Genomic DNA, 17,316 nt, shown 5'->3' on the forward strand with positions numbered 1-17,316 from the left:
AGGAAGCATGAGCAATCTCAAGGCTACAAGTCCATCTCCAAAGACCTGAATGTTCCTGTGTCTTCCGTGCGCAGTGTCATCAAGAAGTGTAAAGCCCATGGCACTGTGGCTAACCTCCCTAGATGTGGACGGAAAAGAAAAATTGACGAGAGATTTCAACGCAAGATTGTGCGGATGGTGCATAAAGAACCTCGACTAACATCCAAACAAGTTCAAGCTGCCCTGCAGTCCCAGGGTACAACAGTGTCAACCCGTACTATCCGTCGGCGTCTGAATGAAAAGGGACTGTATGGTAGGATACCCAGGAAGACCCCACTTCTTACCCCGAGACATAAAAAAGCCAGGCTGGAGTTTGCCAAAACTTACCTGAGAAAGCCTAAAACGTTTTGGAAGAATGTTCTCTGGTCAGATGAGACAAAAGTAGAGCTTTTTGGGAAAAAGCATCAACATAGAGTGTACAGGAAAAAAAAAGAGGCAAAGAAAAGAACACGGTCCCTACAGTCAAACATGGTGGAGGTTCCCTGATGTTTTGGGGTTGCTTTGCTGCCTCTGGCACTGGACTGCTTGACCGTGTGCATGGTATTATGAAGTCTGAAGACTACCAACAAATTTTGCAGCATAATGTAGGGCCCAGTGTGAGAAAGCTGGGTCTCCCTCAGAGGTCATGGGTCTTCCAGCAGGACAATGACCCAAAACACACTTCCAAAAGCACTATAAAATGGTTTGAGAGAAAGCACTGGAGATTTCTAAGGTGGCCAGCAATGAGTCCAGACCTGAATCCCATAGATCACCTGTGGAGAGATCTCAAAATGGCAGTTTGGAGAAGGCACCCTTCAAATATCAGGGACCTGGAGCAGTTTGCCAAAGAAGAATGGTCTACAATTCCAGCAGAGCATTGTAAGAAACTCATTGATGGTTACCGGAAGCGGTTGTTCACAGTTATTTTGGCTAAAGGTTGTGCAACCAAGTATTAGGCTGAGGGTGCCAATACTTTTGTCTGCCCCATTTTTGGAGTTTTGTGTGAAATGATCAATGATTTGATTTTTGCTTCATTCTCTTTTGTGTTTTTTCCTTGCAAGCAAATTAAATGAAGAGAATAAGACCAAAGAATTTGTGATTGCAATCATTTTCAGGAAGAAACTGAGTATTATCTGACAGAATTGCAGGGGTGCCAATACTACTCTCATATTTATCTACTATCTATCTCATATCTATTTATTATCTATCTACTATCTATCTATCCATATCTATCTATTATCTACATCTATTTATCAGTATTCTTCTATTCCATATCTACCCCTATCTATCCGAGTTGGTGTGAATGGGTTCGCAGGACCAGACCTGGTGGCCATATCACTAATATCTGCTGGACGGGAGCTCTGGGAGCTGTCTCCTACCTATTGCAATCTGCGGCTCTTCTTTTGATTAATCAGCCTGGTGTGACATTGCCCCAGACCGACTAATCAAAAGAAGTGTGGATGTCGGGAGGTAGGAGGTGGTTCTCAGAGCTCCTGTCCAGCGGCCGCAGACTCCTGTTCAAGAAAGGTACACCTTGTCGTGGCTGGTGGGCACACATAAATTAATTTTTTTTCTTGAAGCAGCACCACTGGAGGTTCCGTCGTTGTCATTACTCATTACGATGTGTCTTTCCCTCTTTGGAAGCCAACTGAAGAATGAACACATTACTTCTTTTAACCGTTTCCGAACCTTTTTTAATTTGCCTTGCTGTTTCCGAACTTTGAAGAGGTTAACAAAAAGTAAAGAAAGACTGAACATGTGCACAGCAATTTTGTCTTTACATTGCTGTGCACAATGTTCACTTGTTTAGGTGTTTTTATGGCACATTTTCAGAAGGGTACAAGGTGGAATCTGCCTAAAAAAAGATATCGTGTGGACATAGCCTAAAACTATATTTCAGACAACAAAGAAATGTTAAAGTTTCCGCTGTATTCAAAATTCACACAACAAATTTTATCAAAAAGAAATTTATTGGAAATAAAATTCAAACATCCACTTACAATAATAACAATAATAATTATAATCAGGTGCAGAGCAACAAAATATCATTTACAGACGGCCAAAAAAAAAAAAGTTAAAGAAAAACAAAAGTCCCTTTTTCATATGATAGTAAACGTTTCCACAGACGCAAAGCTGAGACGTGAAAAATACAACATAAAACATGTGCAGATAAAGCAAATATAACTCGCCAAATGGACCAGAAGCTTCTATGTACAAGACGACGCAAGTATTCTGCTTTCAGGAAAAATTGGGAAATACGATTGAATGTCACCGTAGTAGTGAACTAAATTTCCATTAAAAAAATTACTTTAAAAAAATCGTATTTTTGGCCGATATGTGCTATCTTATAAAGTTAAGTACAAAAAAAAATAGAAAAAACACAGACCTTTGTAAACATGAAATATCCATATATTTCGAACTTCAGCATAGATAAAATTTGTACCAAATGTACCGTGCACTAGATAAAAAACACAACATCAGACAAAGGCATCGGGTGGCTGCTCGGTGCAGGAGTTTCCTGGGTTGACCAAACTTTTTGGAATGTAAAGTTGACACTGCTATAAATATCTGAGTATCATCGGCTTCCTGAGAACTGACACAGTAAAGTAATCACTACAAATAGATATGGCGTTTCAGTTTTCAAGAATGATAAAATAAAAAGTCATAAAAAAAGATAATAATAAAAAAAAATCTTAAAAGCACTCTCAAGTGAAAATGATTGAGAGCCATCATTTATAACCAATCTCTCCACCCTGGCCAAGAGATGAGGAACCTGATCAGAGGGTCTCCTCTAATAACCCAAAATTCCCCGAAAGGATACACAAAAATTGGATATCTAAATTGGACAATCTCTTTAAGGTGAAGGCACTAAGACTTTAACGCATACAAACTAGAATCATCTTTGGCTCACAAGTAGGCAAAAACATTCAAAAAGTGAATGACTATGGAGGCTGTCAAAAAACCTTCAAGTCCATGGTAGGAGAAGGCACAATAACTGGATTTTTCCCAGTAAATATTCATTGCATAGCTGTAAGAGTAATATTTTAGATTACTTTGGTTATAGTCAAGCCTTCCTCACCTCTGTACGTACAGTATATATTTTTTATATCCACAATCAATTCAGTGGGATATCTTTGTTAATAGGAAAAATCTGTTCGTTTGGGAAGTAAGTTGACGTCTATGATCGGCTTTCCTGCTCCTTATTGACCTCAACGCCTAAATATTAGGATCAAATTACAGTGAAATAATAGATCATAAAAAATAATATTTTTTTTTAAAAAAATGACCAAACGTGAAAAGTTAAAATTATGGTTTAGTTGTATGTGTTACTGTATATCGTTTTATTAAAAAGAAATCCAGTTCTAAAGAATAAAAAATTGTACAAAAAAATTCAAACTAAGGCTTTGAATTGGATGGAGGTGAGATCTAAACATCTAAACAGGTGGTCATGGGATTGTATAAAGGCCCCAATACACATTAGACTAATGTCAGCTAAACCCGCCTATATCGATGGGTTCGTCCTACGGTACAACATATATTAGTGCCCCGGCCGACTGGTAGTCGGGAGAGATGTCGATCAAGCATGTCCAATTTCACGTGTCAATTGGCGGCTTTGTCATAAAAAAACACAGGAGCACTCAGCTTTGCGACCGTTCCTGTATATGGGAGAGTCAGCTGAGATGACTGTTGGCCGAACGATCGGTTGAAGAATCATTTGGCCGACAGCCATCTAATATGCGTGGCCAACCTAAGAGAGACTGGTTGTCATACTAAACTAATGTCCCTTTCTAAAGCCTCCTATGCACTTTAGATAACTGTAGGCCGAAAAATGGTTTGGTTGATCGTTCGGCCAACAGCTATTTTCCCCGACTCTCCCATACACAGGATAACTCAGCTGGTCGGGCCCTCCTGTGTTATGAGAGAGCCAATGACAGACATCTTTGGCATTGGCTTAACTCTCAGAGAACAAACATATCAGAACTCCAAATTCGGACATGCCAGATCCTTCTGTTCTCTGACATCATACATTGGGGACAGTCAAGAGTCCCCCCATACACATTAGGCTGTTGGCTGAACCCGTCGATATTGATTAGTTTGGCCGACATTAATCTAATGTGTATGGGGGGGCTTTATTCTCTATGCCCTAAATCCCTTTTAATAGATTTAATTTTATGAAGCTCAAAAGGGGAAACCAATATTTGGATTTACTGTGGCTTCTGTAGCCTAAAATCACAAAATTCAACAGGGCTTAAAAATTGTTGTGTTCCACTAGAAATTTGGAGTTGTCATAGAGTTGAGCAAAAAGATTTGTAGGACCTTGGTCCAGCAGCCAATATTGGTAGTCTGTCAGCATTGGACCAGAAGCCTAAGAACCTTCTACCTACCCAGGTGCCACTTGTGATTAGTATGCCCAAATCATGAGTGCGTTGCGCTGCAACATAATGTGGCTGTGGAACCTACTAATCAGAAGTTGTGCCACAGATAATAGGAGGTTTCCCATGATATGGACAACCGGGCCACTGGACCAGGGTTCTGCAAACGTTTTTGTTCACCTCTAGATTGTCATCATCAGCTATGGGGGTTTTTTTTTGGGTAGACTCAGGTGCAATGTAGGTTAGTTCTGATATTATATCTTGAAAGGATGCAATTGTGCTTTAATAAGTGCTACTGAATATTGAATTGAACCAAATGCAGATAAAATGAATGGAGATTATGACTATAAATAGAGATATGATAGATTTTATTGTTTTTCAAGCAGGATATGTAAAGGTCCTTGTATTTTTGCAGAACAAGTGTTCTGCACTAAATCACGGAGACATGTCCGATTTTCATCTGAGTCAAGGATCAATCTCACCAATGTAAGTCTATCAGTCCATGAAAAACTGACTGCTAGAAGAAGCATGAGAAACCTCCATCAGTTTTTCTTTTGTTTTTGCATATGAAAAAAAACTGCAGAAACTCTAATGGTAAAAACTAACACAACGGTCAGATTTTCTTAAGAATTTAGTCAAACAAACTGATGAAACTCGGACCGTTTTTTTTCTGCGTACGAGTAAAATCGCTGACATCTGAATGAGGTCTTAGACATCAAACTGCTGGCAGCTCATAATCTGACTGGCAAGATGGGATAAAGAAAAACCTTAAAGATTACGACTAACTAAAATCTTAGCATTCATTTTTTTTTCTTTCAGAAAGGACAGGATGGTTGTACAATCTGCATTTTATACCATATCTAAATCTCATCGTAAAATACTTAAACTTGACGAGTTTAGGGTTTCATTAAATTTTGGACTCTAAAGCTGCCTAGACAGAGCTCAACTTTTCTGTGCAGTTTGACAATTGGGTGACATTGAGGCCAGCTGATGAGCCCGTCCGACATTATTACTCAACAGATTTCTAAAAATACTAAAACAATCCTCCAAAAAATGGCATTGGGAGATTGGCCATCACCATGAAAGTTCTCTCTGGAGTACCGAGGAGCACAGCACCCTTGATCATAACTTGATTATCTCTCCGACATCACCTGTTGGGGGAGAGTCAGGAAGCCTTCATATCGGCGGGTTTGAACGATTGTTGTCTAATGTGTATGGAGGCCTTAAGCCAAACACTATGGTATATTATCAATAGGTAGTTGTCTCGTGTTGACAATTACAACATTTTCAAGTCTTGGTTCGGACTAGAGATCCCTGTCGAGGAGGTGGGTGTCCTTGGCAGATGCCTACTTGTAGACAATATCAATTATGCTATGGCACCATCTTTTAGAATACATTGGGGAAAGGTGATAAAATCAAGTGTGAACGAATCAATGGTGCCCATATTGGGCATTCACCATGGGTAATGGTCATCTCCATTTTTCCTTTCCATTATTGTCATTGACGTAAACCTCGGAGAACGGATATTGAGGCATCAGTGCTAATATGTTAAAGAAAAACATTAAGTGCATGCACCTTTCACACAGACCGGGCCGATCATCTTTAACTTTTAAGACAAATAGAACAAAAATTTCGGAACTGAGAAGTGCAAGATAGAAATCATAGCAAAGGTCGCAGTGCATTTTTTTTACAAGAACATGATATAATTTAGATATAAAATATAGTGCCCTTGGCTTCAAAGTTGCTTTAAAGCTCTTTAGCTCATTTGCTCATCGCTACATCATCATTTTGCTATACACCTGTATCAAAAACCATTTTTTTAATGTACTTTGTCATTTTATGACCAATTCCAGCACATTGTACGGATATCCCTGGTATATTTCGGAACAGAACTCCATAGGTTCAACAAAAAGGCACAAAAGATAAAAAAGGCACAAAATAATACCAGATTCCTTGGCATATAAATTTCATACATAAATACCTGATGCCTATATGCTGTGGAAGCGGGCATTCAATGAGCAGAACTATAGAGATGAGCGGATCTGGCAAAATTTGCAGGTTTTCTTGGGAAATTCGATTCGCGGAGAAGTTATTCTCCGCAAATTTAATGTCCCTCATCATGTTTTGAGGTCCCTCCAGGTCATAATAAATGCAATATGTAAAAAATAAATACTTATACTAACCCTCCATTCACCCCTCCGACCCCTCTATTACAAACCGCTACCCACCCGCTCCTCACCGCATCTTCTGATCCCTCACCATTCACGTTGACATCTTCAGACCTCTCACAATGTGCTGGGCTCCAGGCTGTCATGGAACAAAGGAGAGATCTGCTCTAGCATGGGAGGTCATAACGTCACGATGTACCCAAGTGCAGAAAGGTCACGTGTGCCATGACAGCCGGAAGTCCGGCACTGTGTGAGAGGCTTGAAGATTCCAACTCTAGTGGTGAGAGATAAGAAGATACGTTTTGGACCGGTTGGGTGGCGGTGAGTGGCAGAGGGGCCAGAATGGCGAGGTGAGTATAAGGATTTTTTTACATTTTTTTTAACCTTTTGATGGCTTTTGATGTTCAGAAAAATGGTGGCCTGTGGCAAAACCATAAGGTTCAAGCTCCCGTTTAGTTGCAGGAAACAATGTTGGCACAGTGGCGGCCCACCTTGTCCTTTACCATCTTAGAGTTCGTCCAACGGCCATCAAAGATGTATCCATTACAGTGTCATGGATTACATATAGGGAATTACATATAGGGAAATAGTTAATCAATTTTGGGTCTCCATAATGTTTCCAACTTTTTTTCACCCATCTCAGCTGGCCCCATCTAACGTCAGCTTCCACAGCGTATCCTGGGTACATTTATAATTTCTTTTTCATTTTCATCTGGACGTAAAATTGATATTTTTGGAAGAATTTATATCTATGTGATTTGTAAAAATAATAAAAAATATATATATATACGTTTAGGGACCTGTCTACACAATTTTATATTAAGAAACACTTGAGGGTCCAAATATTATTAAATAATTATAAATTAAAAAAAAAGAACATTAAGATGAATCAAACTTACCAGAAAACAAAAAAGATTACACATACCGATAAATTAAAAATTAAAGAACAATAAAATTCATACCATTGGAGCAGATATTGTTATATTTGGTATTGCATAGGAAAAATATTTTTGCTCGCATGATTTTTTTTTTGTTACAGTTGTGAAACGGCGAAATGAAAATTTCGAGAGAAGTGCATTTTGCATTGTTCCGAGTCTGTACCGTCACACAAAATTCGATTGTGAAAACATTTTTTGATCATTGTTTTGTGCAGCTTTTTGATGCATGTGAGGTTTTCCCTTTTTTCCTGTAAATAAGGCACAGTTTTTTAAAGCAAAATTTTTTTTTTGTATTTTTGGTACTGGAATGAACAAGTCTTCTTAGATTCCTAAATTTTTTTTTTCTTCCCGCTTGAGATAATAACTGAGTTTCTTTTTTAACTATTTTCTTTGGAATGTCTTTTTGTTCAATATAAATATAAAAGAAATAAAGAAAAATAGTTTAAGGCAAAGTGTGCTTCTAGCCATGTTTTGTTTTTTTATATATAAAAATGATTGCGGTAATTATCAGAAAGTTCTATTGCAACAAAGTCTTGGAGTCACATATAGAATATGACACCACATTAAAAAAAAGGCATTTTCTTGAATATTTAAGACACTTCCATTTGTTTTCCATTAGTCTTAGAAATGATATAGCTCCCGGAGTGGAGGTGGAATCAATATGGCCTCCATACTGACTCATCCATTCGACCGCTAGAATTTAAAACAGTGGGGGAACTGCTATGACTGCCATCCGCATCCACGCCATCATTTTGGTTGCCCAAGTTTGGGTTAAGCAACGTGTTGCCGTTGGCTGTTGTACAAGGAGGAAGCATTCTAGAAGGAGAACGATCACCCCCTGGAACCATGGGAAACTGGTAGGATCCGGGCGACGTACCATAGTAAAGATAAGGAGTGCTGCTGGTTTGGAAGGGTCCACTTTGGTTCTGGGAGGAGCCTGGATACGGAGGCGGTAGATACGTATGATAGTGAGTGGTTGGTGACATACCCAGCGACATCCCTGAGGTGACCGGAGGCGTGTATGTAAATGTGGCAGAATAGTGCATTCGTGGGTTTGAGAATCGACTTTCCGTTAGTGAGGAAATACTTGTAAACTGCCTGTGATCAGAGAACGGACCCAACTCTGAGGCACCTAAAAAAAAAAAAGGAAAGATATATGCGTTATTAGGACGTGGTCAACATCAATCAGGCTAAACTTTTACACAAAGTAATATAAATTCAACCTGGAAGAAAAAATTTCTTGGAATACGGAGTTACGAGAAGCCGATTCAGCTCAACTTTTTGTTCCACTGTTATTAATCAGATTTATTTAAAAATAAAAAGTGACTTAGAGAACCAGTTAAGGGCCAAAAGTTCAGTAATGAATAGATGAGGACCACTGACCACCAGGGAAGGACACTGAATATTTTACTGCCAACTTACCAACATTTCTTTTGGCGGAATAGAACGATTTAAGTCCCACCCCAAGTCTACCTGAGAATGCCCTCCTCCTAATGCCCTAGCTCTTCCACAACACCCAACTTGGGGTAGGGTTTACATAAACCAAACCCTTTTTTTTGGTCCAGGACACCCCGCAATTACTGGGATTGTGTGTCAAACTTTCAGACAGTCCTGGCAAGTTTGTATGGTATAGACATGAATTTGATAGAAATGCATCACCGTATATTTTTTTCTAATTAAAACCAGATATTGGCACATTTTGTGCAATCTGCTTTTATTTTTTGATTACTCTTTTTTCTGTTCCATATGAGGGTGACCATTTTGCCTGAGTCGTTGTTACAAAAAAGTTCAGAGATTTTTTTTTTATGGAAGTCACAAGGACCATAGGAACCTGAAGATCCTTGACTTCTATCCCAGAGTGTTGTGGGCATGCTCTGTGATCTGAGCGGAGGTCATCGTGCAGGGAGAGGGAAGGCACTGACTCATTACCCACTGTCAGTGGTGGATCCTGTTTCTTTCCCCCTCCAAATTTATATTAGAGGTGTTCGCTGACATTGTAATTCTGTCTGTGATTCATTTTTTAAAAAAACAAATGTTTGACGATAGAATCTCTTTAAGTTACAAATGAACATCACTGAAATAATGTATTTTAAAGGGTTTGTCCAGAGAAAGCAAGTTATACAGGATAGGTAATAACTTACTGAACAGTAGGAGTCTGAGCGCTGGGACCTGCACTGATCGGCAGAACGGGGGAATTTTTTTCCTCGTTACAAAGTGAAGCGATAGGTCACTTGCCCGACCGCTACTCCATTCATTTCCTATTGGTCTGCTGGAAAAAGCCAAGAGTAGTGCCCAGCAACCCCTTAAGGAATGAATGCAGTGGCGATTGCACATACGCACTGTCATTCCAGTCTAACAGGGATAAAAGTGCCCCATTCTGCCGATCGGTGTAGGTCCCAGTGGAAGGACCCCGCACCGATCAACAAAGTATTTGTCCTTGTTTTCACTGGACAAATCCTTTAATGTTAGAGGGTATTAATCAATTTATGAAAAAAAAAAGCAAAAAAGTTATAGTAAACATTGAAAGAAACTTTCCAGGTATAACTGACACACTGAGAAGGCAGAACCCTTAGAATTTATGTAATAACAACCCATTACATTTCCATATCTTCCATATTTGGATACAAATACCAATTGCAATCTTTTATCCTCATTTGTCCAGAGTATTTTTTTATATACTGTATATTTTTTTTATTTTTTTTAAATTTTGCTAATTTTTGCATTCCCGTTCCGTAAGAGGTAACATTTCCCTTCTACATCGATAACAGTGGTGGTGATGAAGCTGCGCTATAAAAGTATAATAGGTCAATAACGTGTCAGTTAAAGTGCCAGTGGTCAGTCTTTTTCTTTTTTTTTTTTCATAAAATTGTCTATAAAAATATTTTCAAGGGTTGACACAGCCGGTAATTGCTTTCTAAAGAGGTGACTGCATAGGGGCTAGCCTTCAGAACGGTTCAGGTGGGTCAGGTTAGGATTAATGTGTTAAAGCCATGGAGACCGCAGCACCGTATAATAAGGGAGTCGCGGAACAACTCTGCAGCCAGTAAATGTAAATGGCACATATTTGTGTTATCCACGCTCACTTGTAACCCAAAAAGTCAATTGAAAGGGCAATAAATAAGTAAATTAAACGCTGAAGTATTCAAACTGTAGCTACAACACCTTCCCTTTACTACGAAATATATTGCGCCGGTCAGAAACGAGGAACAATTAAACGGCATGTGTTTCCAGTTAGTTTGTTGCAGGAGTCTCATTAAAGTCTCAGGGTTGGCTCGGCTCCAGCTCGGTCTGTCTGCTTCTCAATGGCTAATTCTTCTCGTTTACCCTTTTACCTGTTGTCGTCTGCAGAATTCGGAGGCCTAACAACCGTGTCATGACCGTTCTCCACACACACTCACTTATGCCAGGTAATGTCACTTGCCATTCATGTAACAATTACTGGCCAAATCATGTGGTTTACGGGAAGTGATGGAGAACAAATGTGTCCCTGGTTCGCCAAGCTTTGGTCTTTCATTCTCAATTATGGTAGCGGACGTAAAGCGAGCGCTACGTCAGCCTGTCAACGTAATTATATAATGATCCTTATATTAATTCGCCGGCTTATTACGAAGTCATTCTCGTGTACTCTTGCATTCGATTAGGCTAACACAACCATGAAAGTCGACTATTGGAGCAAAACAAGACTGAAGGTTTTTCCATCTACATTTATTTTTTGAAAAATCTGATTACTAAGGCAGCCTGAGATGGCAAAGGGCAAGGTGCGACTAATGCCATCCTGACAGCCAATACCATCCAGTCATGACCTCAGTGGCAGATGAGAAGAGGCAGGTACATATGACAATAAGGTTCTCCATCTAAATGTAATTTTACAAAAATCTGAATACTAGTGGAGCTTGAGATGGCAAAGGCCAACTGGAGACTTATGCCATTTTGAAAGCACAAGACCATCCAGTCCTGACCTGGAATACATGGCCTGAGAACAGGCAAGTAAACGTGACAATAAGGTTCTCCATCTAACTGCAATTTTACAAAAATCAGAATACTAGCGGAGCTTGAGATGGTAAAGGACAACTTGAGACTTATGCCATTTTGAAAGCACAAGATCATCCAGTCCTGACCTCAGTGGCAGCTGAAACAGATTAATTGCAAGGAATACAGTACATGGCCTGAGAACGGACAAGTAGACATGACAATAAGGTTCTCCATGTAAATGTAAGTTTACAAAAATCTGAGTACTAGTGGAGCTTGTGATGGCAAAGGCCAACTGGAGACTTATGCCATTTTGAAAGCACAAGACCATCCAGTCATGATCTCAGTGGCAGATGAAACAGATTAATTGCATGGAAAACATGGCCTGAGAAGAGGCAAGTAGATATGACAACAAGGTTCTCTATCTAAACGTAATTTTACAAAAATCTGAGTACTAGCGCAGCCTGAGATTGCAAAGGCCAACTTGAGACTTATGCCATCTTGAAAGCACAAGACCATCCAGTCCTGAGTATCTCAGTTAGCTGTAACAGATTAATTGCATGAGAATGGACAAGTAGACATGACAATAAGGTTCTCCATCTCAATGTAAATTTACAAAAATTAAGATTAATAGGGGAACCCGGGGATTCCAGAGAGCAAGGTGTGACTATGACAGCGCAACACCATCTAGTTTTGGCCTGAATGACAAGGGGAACAGTTTGGTTGCAAAAGGAGCAAGTAAGAAGGGGAAAAACTATTATAACTTTAGTATTCTCTCTACTGCTGCCATAGTAATCCGACTTTAAATTGTGGAGTAGATATCAAAAGACAGCACAAGGCCATATGTTTTTGACTTGAATGGCAGCTGAAGCAGACAGGTTACAAGATAGGGCAAGTAAACTTGGTAATAAGCTTCTTATTTTGCCAAAAATCTTATTACTAGTGGAGGCTGTGATTCCAAAGTGAGAGGTATTAAAACGTAACTTTTAACAAATATCAATTAAAAATTAGCCACACTAAAATGTTCCTACTCCAATACCAATTTATCCCATATATCTGCTGCATAAAAATACACAAAGAGAAGATCCCATCGATGGAAAAAAGACCATGTGTGAGCAGAAGAGAATAGAATCTCACCCGTTTAGTTGATCCTGCTGGTGGGGATACATGAGTACCAGTACTCACATAAGAGGCATCCAAAGGCATAAATAAGCCCTAAGAGTCCCCCAAAACAGGTAATGCCTCTCCCTGTGGTCCCATAAACTCCCATCCTTACAAGGGCAGTCCACAGATGTCCCTATAAACACCCTATATGCTTTTCCAACGCGTTTCCTCCACCAGGATTCATCAGGGGAATTGGATGTTTAAAAAGTATTCCAAAGTGTAAGAGCCTGGTTACATATAGTGATTCAGGCTGACATCTCCAACGTTCACCTGATCAGACCCAGTTTGTCAACTCGAATCTTGTGGATCCCAATGAATATTCTACAACAGGACCCTCGACTATTGAGGGTATTTTATAGTGTTGGACTTCTCATATGGGCCGAAAGGGTCTTTGGGCACCACTAGGCTCTGGGGGCCCAGGTGGGACAGCAACCTTCTACACCCACTGTCGTTACATCACTGTTCAGGACTAATATGCGCCATCAACATAGAATAGGTAGACACTTATGTCTGGCCAACTTTGTTTTGAGTAATTTGGGTAAGACATCTGACCACTATGAGTTGTACAAATTTTGGCCTTCTGTGAAAATACTGCTGTTAATAAACCAAGCAAGTGGGCCTCCCCCTGCAGAAAGATATCAGACGGGAACGATTACAGGCACAGAACAGGAAATCAGAGATGATGGTTATTTACAAACTCCGAGTAAACACCATAAACAAACTGTGTCCTGGAGTAAGGAGGCCATTTCATTGAAAGCTCCATCACATGAGCAGAGGTAGAGAACATTTCCTCCTCCTCGTCATAAACAAAAGGTCAGACTGGTCCGTGCAAAGGCAAACGAACGCTCTCCAAGCTATTTGCACTATCCAGCCGCAGAATAATATTTACGGTTTTGCCTGGGGTTAATAAAGTGATATTTGCTTACAGTGCGTTGATAAATGCTGCCCACGGTGACATCGAAGCCCCAGAATGTGGAGAGGAAAGAGATGCAGACATTCAAATATTTACTTAATATAATGTCTTTAACTGCACAAGAGTCACAAGACGAGGTTCTCACAAAGGAGCTGAGCTTCTGAAGAGAAGTCGACCTGTAGACTGAACGTGGTGGACTCAGGAGTCTCCATGTCCAACATACATGGGGACTACCAATATTCATGTGCAATTTATAGCCTTGCTGTGCTGTTATGTGATCCTTTAGGCCTCCAAAGGTGCCAGGACCACGTGAGGTCCTAAATTCAAGAGGTTTGTATGTTCTCTTTTGTACGTTTGTATGGGTTTCCTAACCATTCCAAAAATGTAGAGCTGAGAAGACCATTTGGTGTCTTCTCAGAAACACTCAAAAAGCTACAGTAAGTTGCAATAATCCACACTAGATGAAAAGCCACATCTGCTATTCAGAAGCTTGAAGAGCATGGTGACAACCCAAGGAGGAGCTGTCATTTTTTACACTGTTTGTTGTCACTCTTGGCAAACATAGGAAATATATGGGTAGAAAACAGATATCACGTTGGGCTTTCAATAGGAGAAGTGTAGCTGATATAGGCTTCAAAACACCTGAAACCCTTACAGAAACCTAACAGACCTTACACAAGGAGATTTTTCAGGATTTATAGTATATAATGCTGACCTATCCTTTGGATATATTGATGACCTATCCTTCGGACATATTGATGACTTATCCCTCGGATATATTGATGACCTATCCCTCGGATATATTGATGACCTGCCCTTCGAAATATTGATGACCTATCCTTCGGATATACTGATGACTTATAGTTCGGATATACTGACGACCCATCTTTCAAATAAACTGATGACTACTCCTTAGGAGATATTGATGACCTATTCTTCTGATATATTGATGACCTACCCTTCAGATATACGGATCCAAAGGATAGGTCATCAATATCAGATATGTGGGGGTCTGTCAAATGGCACAACTGCTTGAAGCTTCCTCGGATGGAAGATGTACATGAGTTCTTGGGTACTTCAGCTCAGATCACATGTATAATAGGAGTGTAGTAGGCCAGAACAGCCACTACATGGTGTATGGGGGTGTGGTGTTATGCCCAGTAAACTATGTTTTTGAGGAGGGTTTGGGGAGTTTTAGCTCAGTTTCCGCTCATTGGCGATGTGCACTCACAGTTTTTCGAGGAAGTTTTGAAGCAGAAAGCGGAAACTCTCAAAATCCTCCTCAAAATCTCTTTTTTTTCTTTTTTATCCCATATATAACATAGTAGTGGGTTCCAAGCAGAAGCCGCCAATAGAATGGACCAGTCACTTCGTTAAGCCACTTTCGAAGCCTTTATAAGTGACAAAAGATGAACCATGTGCTCATCAGAACAAGAATGTTCATTTCAATTCTACATAAATTCAACACTTAAATTGAACATTTTTTTTTACATTTTTGCTTCACGACAAAGTCTCCTCCGCATAGGACAATTCTCATTAAGCGGAAATCAGCAGGGCTCCCTGACAGATTGATTACGAAGTAGGAAAACTTGGGCAAAGCAAAAAAAAAAAAGAAAAAGTGAAGTAGGGGAGGGTGGAGTATTTTTGACTTTGAAACTAGATCCACGACACTACAAAAGCTAGTCCTCGGGCAGCTGGCTGCGCGGAGAGCCCACACACAGTGCCAATGTAGCCATGTGACTGCTCTGTCACATCCTGCAGTCATTTCCAGCCAGCGTGCGTGCGTTCTTATTCCGCTCGGAGAAAGAGAGGAGAAAAAAAAAAAAAGACGAGATATATTAGGAAGCAACATATGGAAACACTTTTAGTAAATCCGCTGCCATGAAATTCATAATGAGCAAGAAGCTTCAGATGTGGTTAGGAGCCTGAGATAAGACCTTTAAAACAAGGACAGACGACAAGACTCCCCTCGCTGTCTATGCCTTTAAAAAGCAAAAAAATTCAGCTTACGGGGAAGGTAACAAAAAAAGAAAGGAAAAAGCAACTGATGGTCAAGTGGGTAATCAGCGAACACTTGTCAGTCACGGGCCGATCGGATAACGTATAGGAATTCTGCACAGGACGAGACTACAAAGGCGGCGGCTCGTACAACATGTGCGCTGGATCAGCCTTCGTGAGCGTCATTTATAACTCTGATCGAATACTGAAAAGTTAATCTCCAGGAAAATAAGCGTTGGTGGTGGGGGAAGAGCTGCGTGTTTAATCTGCTTTTTTTTGATAAGACGAATTTAAAATGCTATAGTGTCAGATCCATGTGATTTATCGTCTGCGGGGGGCGCTGAGAGGCAACATTTGTTACCGTGGATCAAGGGAGGGAATTAGGGCTGTCACGGTGCAGACTCCTCTAGCAGACAACGCAACGTGTGTAGTTAATCTGTATCATCGGCGTGGAGCAGAACGTGAAGGGCTTTGGGTTCACCAGAGACCACACGACAATCTGACGTTTCGAGCCGGGAAATGATTGATGATCGCCTTTATTGTAATTTTGGATGACTGGCAGCCAAAGGCGAACAGGGAAAGAGTTTTAATGGAGGTCGAAAAGAAAAGAATTCAGAGAAAAACATAGTTTGATAGACGCCGGAGACTAGTCGGACAGGCGGGTCCCTGCCGGCATGTCCCCACCCTCTGCCCTGGAGTGATAGGTCTCTTCCTGTACTTGCCCGTATAACGGGCAACATGTATCAGCTGTCAGGTTCTCTTTAAATTAAGAAAGGTTCTGTGATCGAAAGATATCTGAACCAGACGTGGGTCAAGGAGCCACCACTTTTGGGTTGGATGCAGCACAGGAAAGAATGGGCTCCTCTTCGTGTTTGATTTCTCCTCCTTTTATCCTAAGAGCTATAACTTAGATTTATTTTTCGGTCGATAGAGCTTGTTGTTGTTTTTTTGCAGGACCAGATTTTATTATTATCTTTACCATTTTGGGGTCTATAGGACTTTCTAATCTCTTTTTGATTATAGTTTTTTATTTGCCATTTTTTATTTCTGCATTGATAGTGTGATTTTTTTTTATTAGTTCGGACAGTTACACAAGCGGCAATACCAAATTATTTCTTTATTTTCTAGATTTTACGTTCTGGGGAAAGCAGGGTGATGTGAACTTTTATATTTAAAAAAACATGTGTTTCTTTTTTTTAATATATATATATATATATATATATATATATATATATATATATATATATATATATATATATATATATATATATACACACACATATTTTTATTGGTCCCCCCCAGGGGACTTGAACCTAGTATTACTTAATTGTTTGTATAATACACTGAAATACAGTAATATTGCAGTGTATTGGAGAATTAAGTATCTCCTATGAAGCCAAGGCACAGGCTAGGCTTCATAGGTGTAAAAACATGCAAGATGGTTCAGTAAGCCCTCCGGTCGCAATGACAATGCCATCAGCACCTTGCAATCATGTTACGGGGCTACTGGTGAGGCTTGGAAGGCACAATATTCCCCATTTCCAACCCCATAAATGCCACAGTCATGATTGACAGTTCCATCTACGAGATTAAGCTGCTGTGATCGGAGCTAGTTCTGATCCTAGCAGTTAGACTTGGGTGCCAGCTGCGTATCACAGTCAGCAGGATCAGCTTCTGACCCCTCTCCATAGGTACAGCATGCACATCTACTGTACATGTATGATAGATGTCTCAAATTGAAACCTAGGGAGAGTTTGCCCCCCCGGGGCCCTGTT

At 40.1% G+C, this 17,316-nt stretch overlaps 1 protein-coding gene across 2 annotated transcripts in view; it reads right to left on the reverse strand.

The window, feature by feature from the left end:
* Positions 1 to 1,969: 1,969 nt before the first annotated feature.
* The window catches only part of RUNX2 (RUNX family transcription factor 2), a 246,987-nt gene continuing 231,640 nt past the window's right edge, over positions 1,970 to 17,316 (reverse strand). For both annotated transcript variants that reach the window (XM_073673937.1, XM_073673938.1), the window contains one exon: positions 1,970 to 8,629. In XM_073673937.1, coding sequence (XP_073530038.1) covers positions 8,154 to 8,629 — 476 coding nt within the window. In that variant the 3' untranslated portion in view covers positions 1,970 to 8,153. The remainder of the gene's footprint in view (positions 8,630 to 17,316) is intronic.

Source organism: Phyllobates terribilis, unplaced genomic scaffold (assembly GCF_046119375.1).
Source record: "Phyllobates terribilis strain yellow unplaced genomic scaffold, ASM4611937v1 Scaffold_3__8_contigs__length_932513732, whole genome shotgun sequence".
NCBI classification, from domain to species: domain Eukaryota; kingdom Metazoa; phylum Chordata; class Amphibia; order Anura; family Dendrobatidae; genus Phyllobates; species Phyllobates terribilis.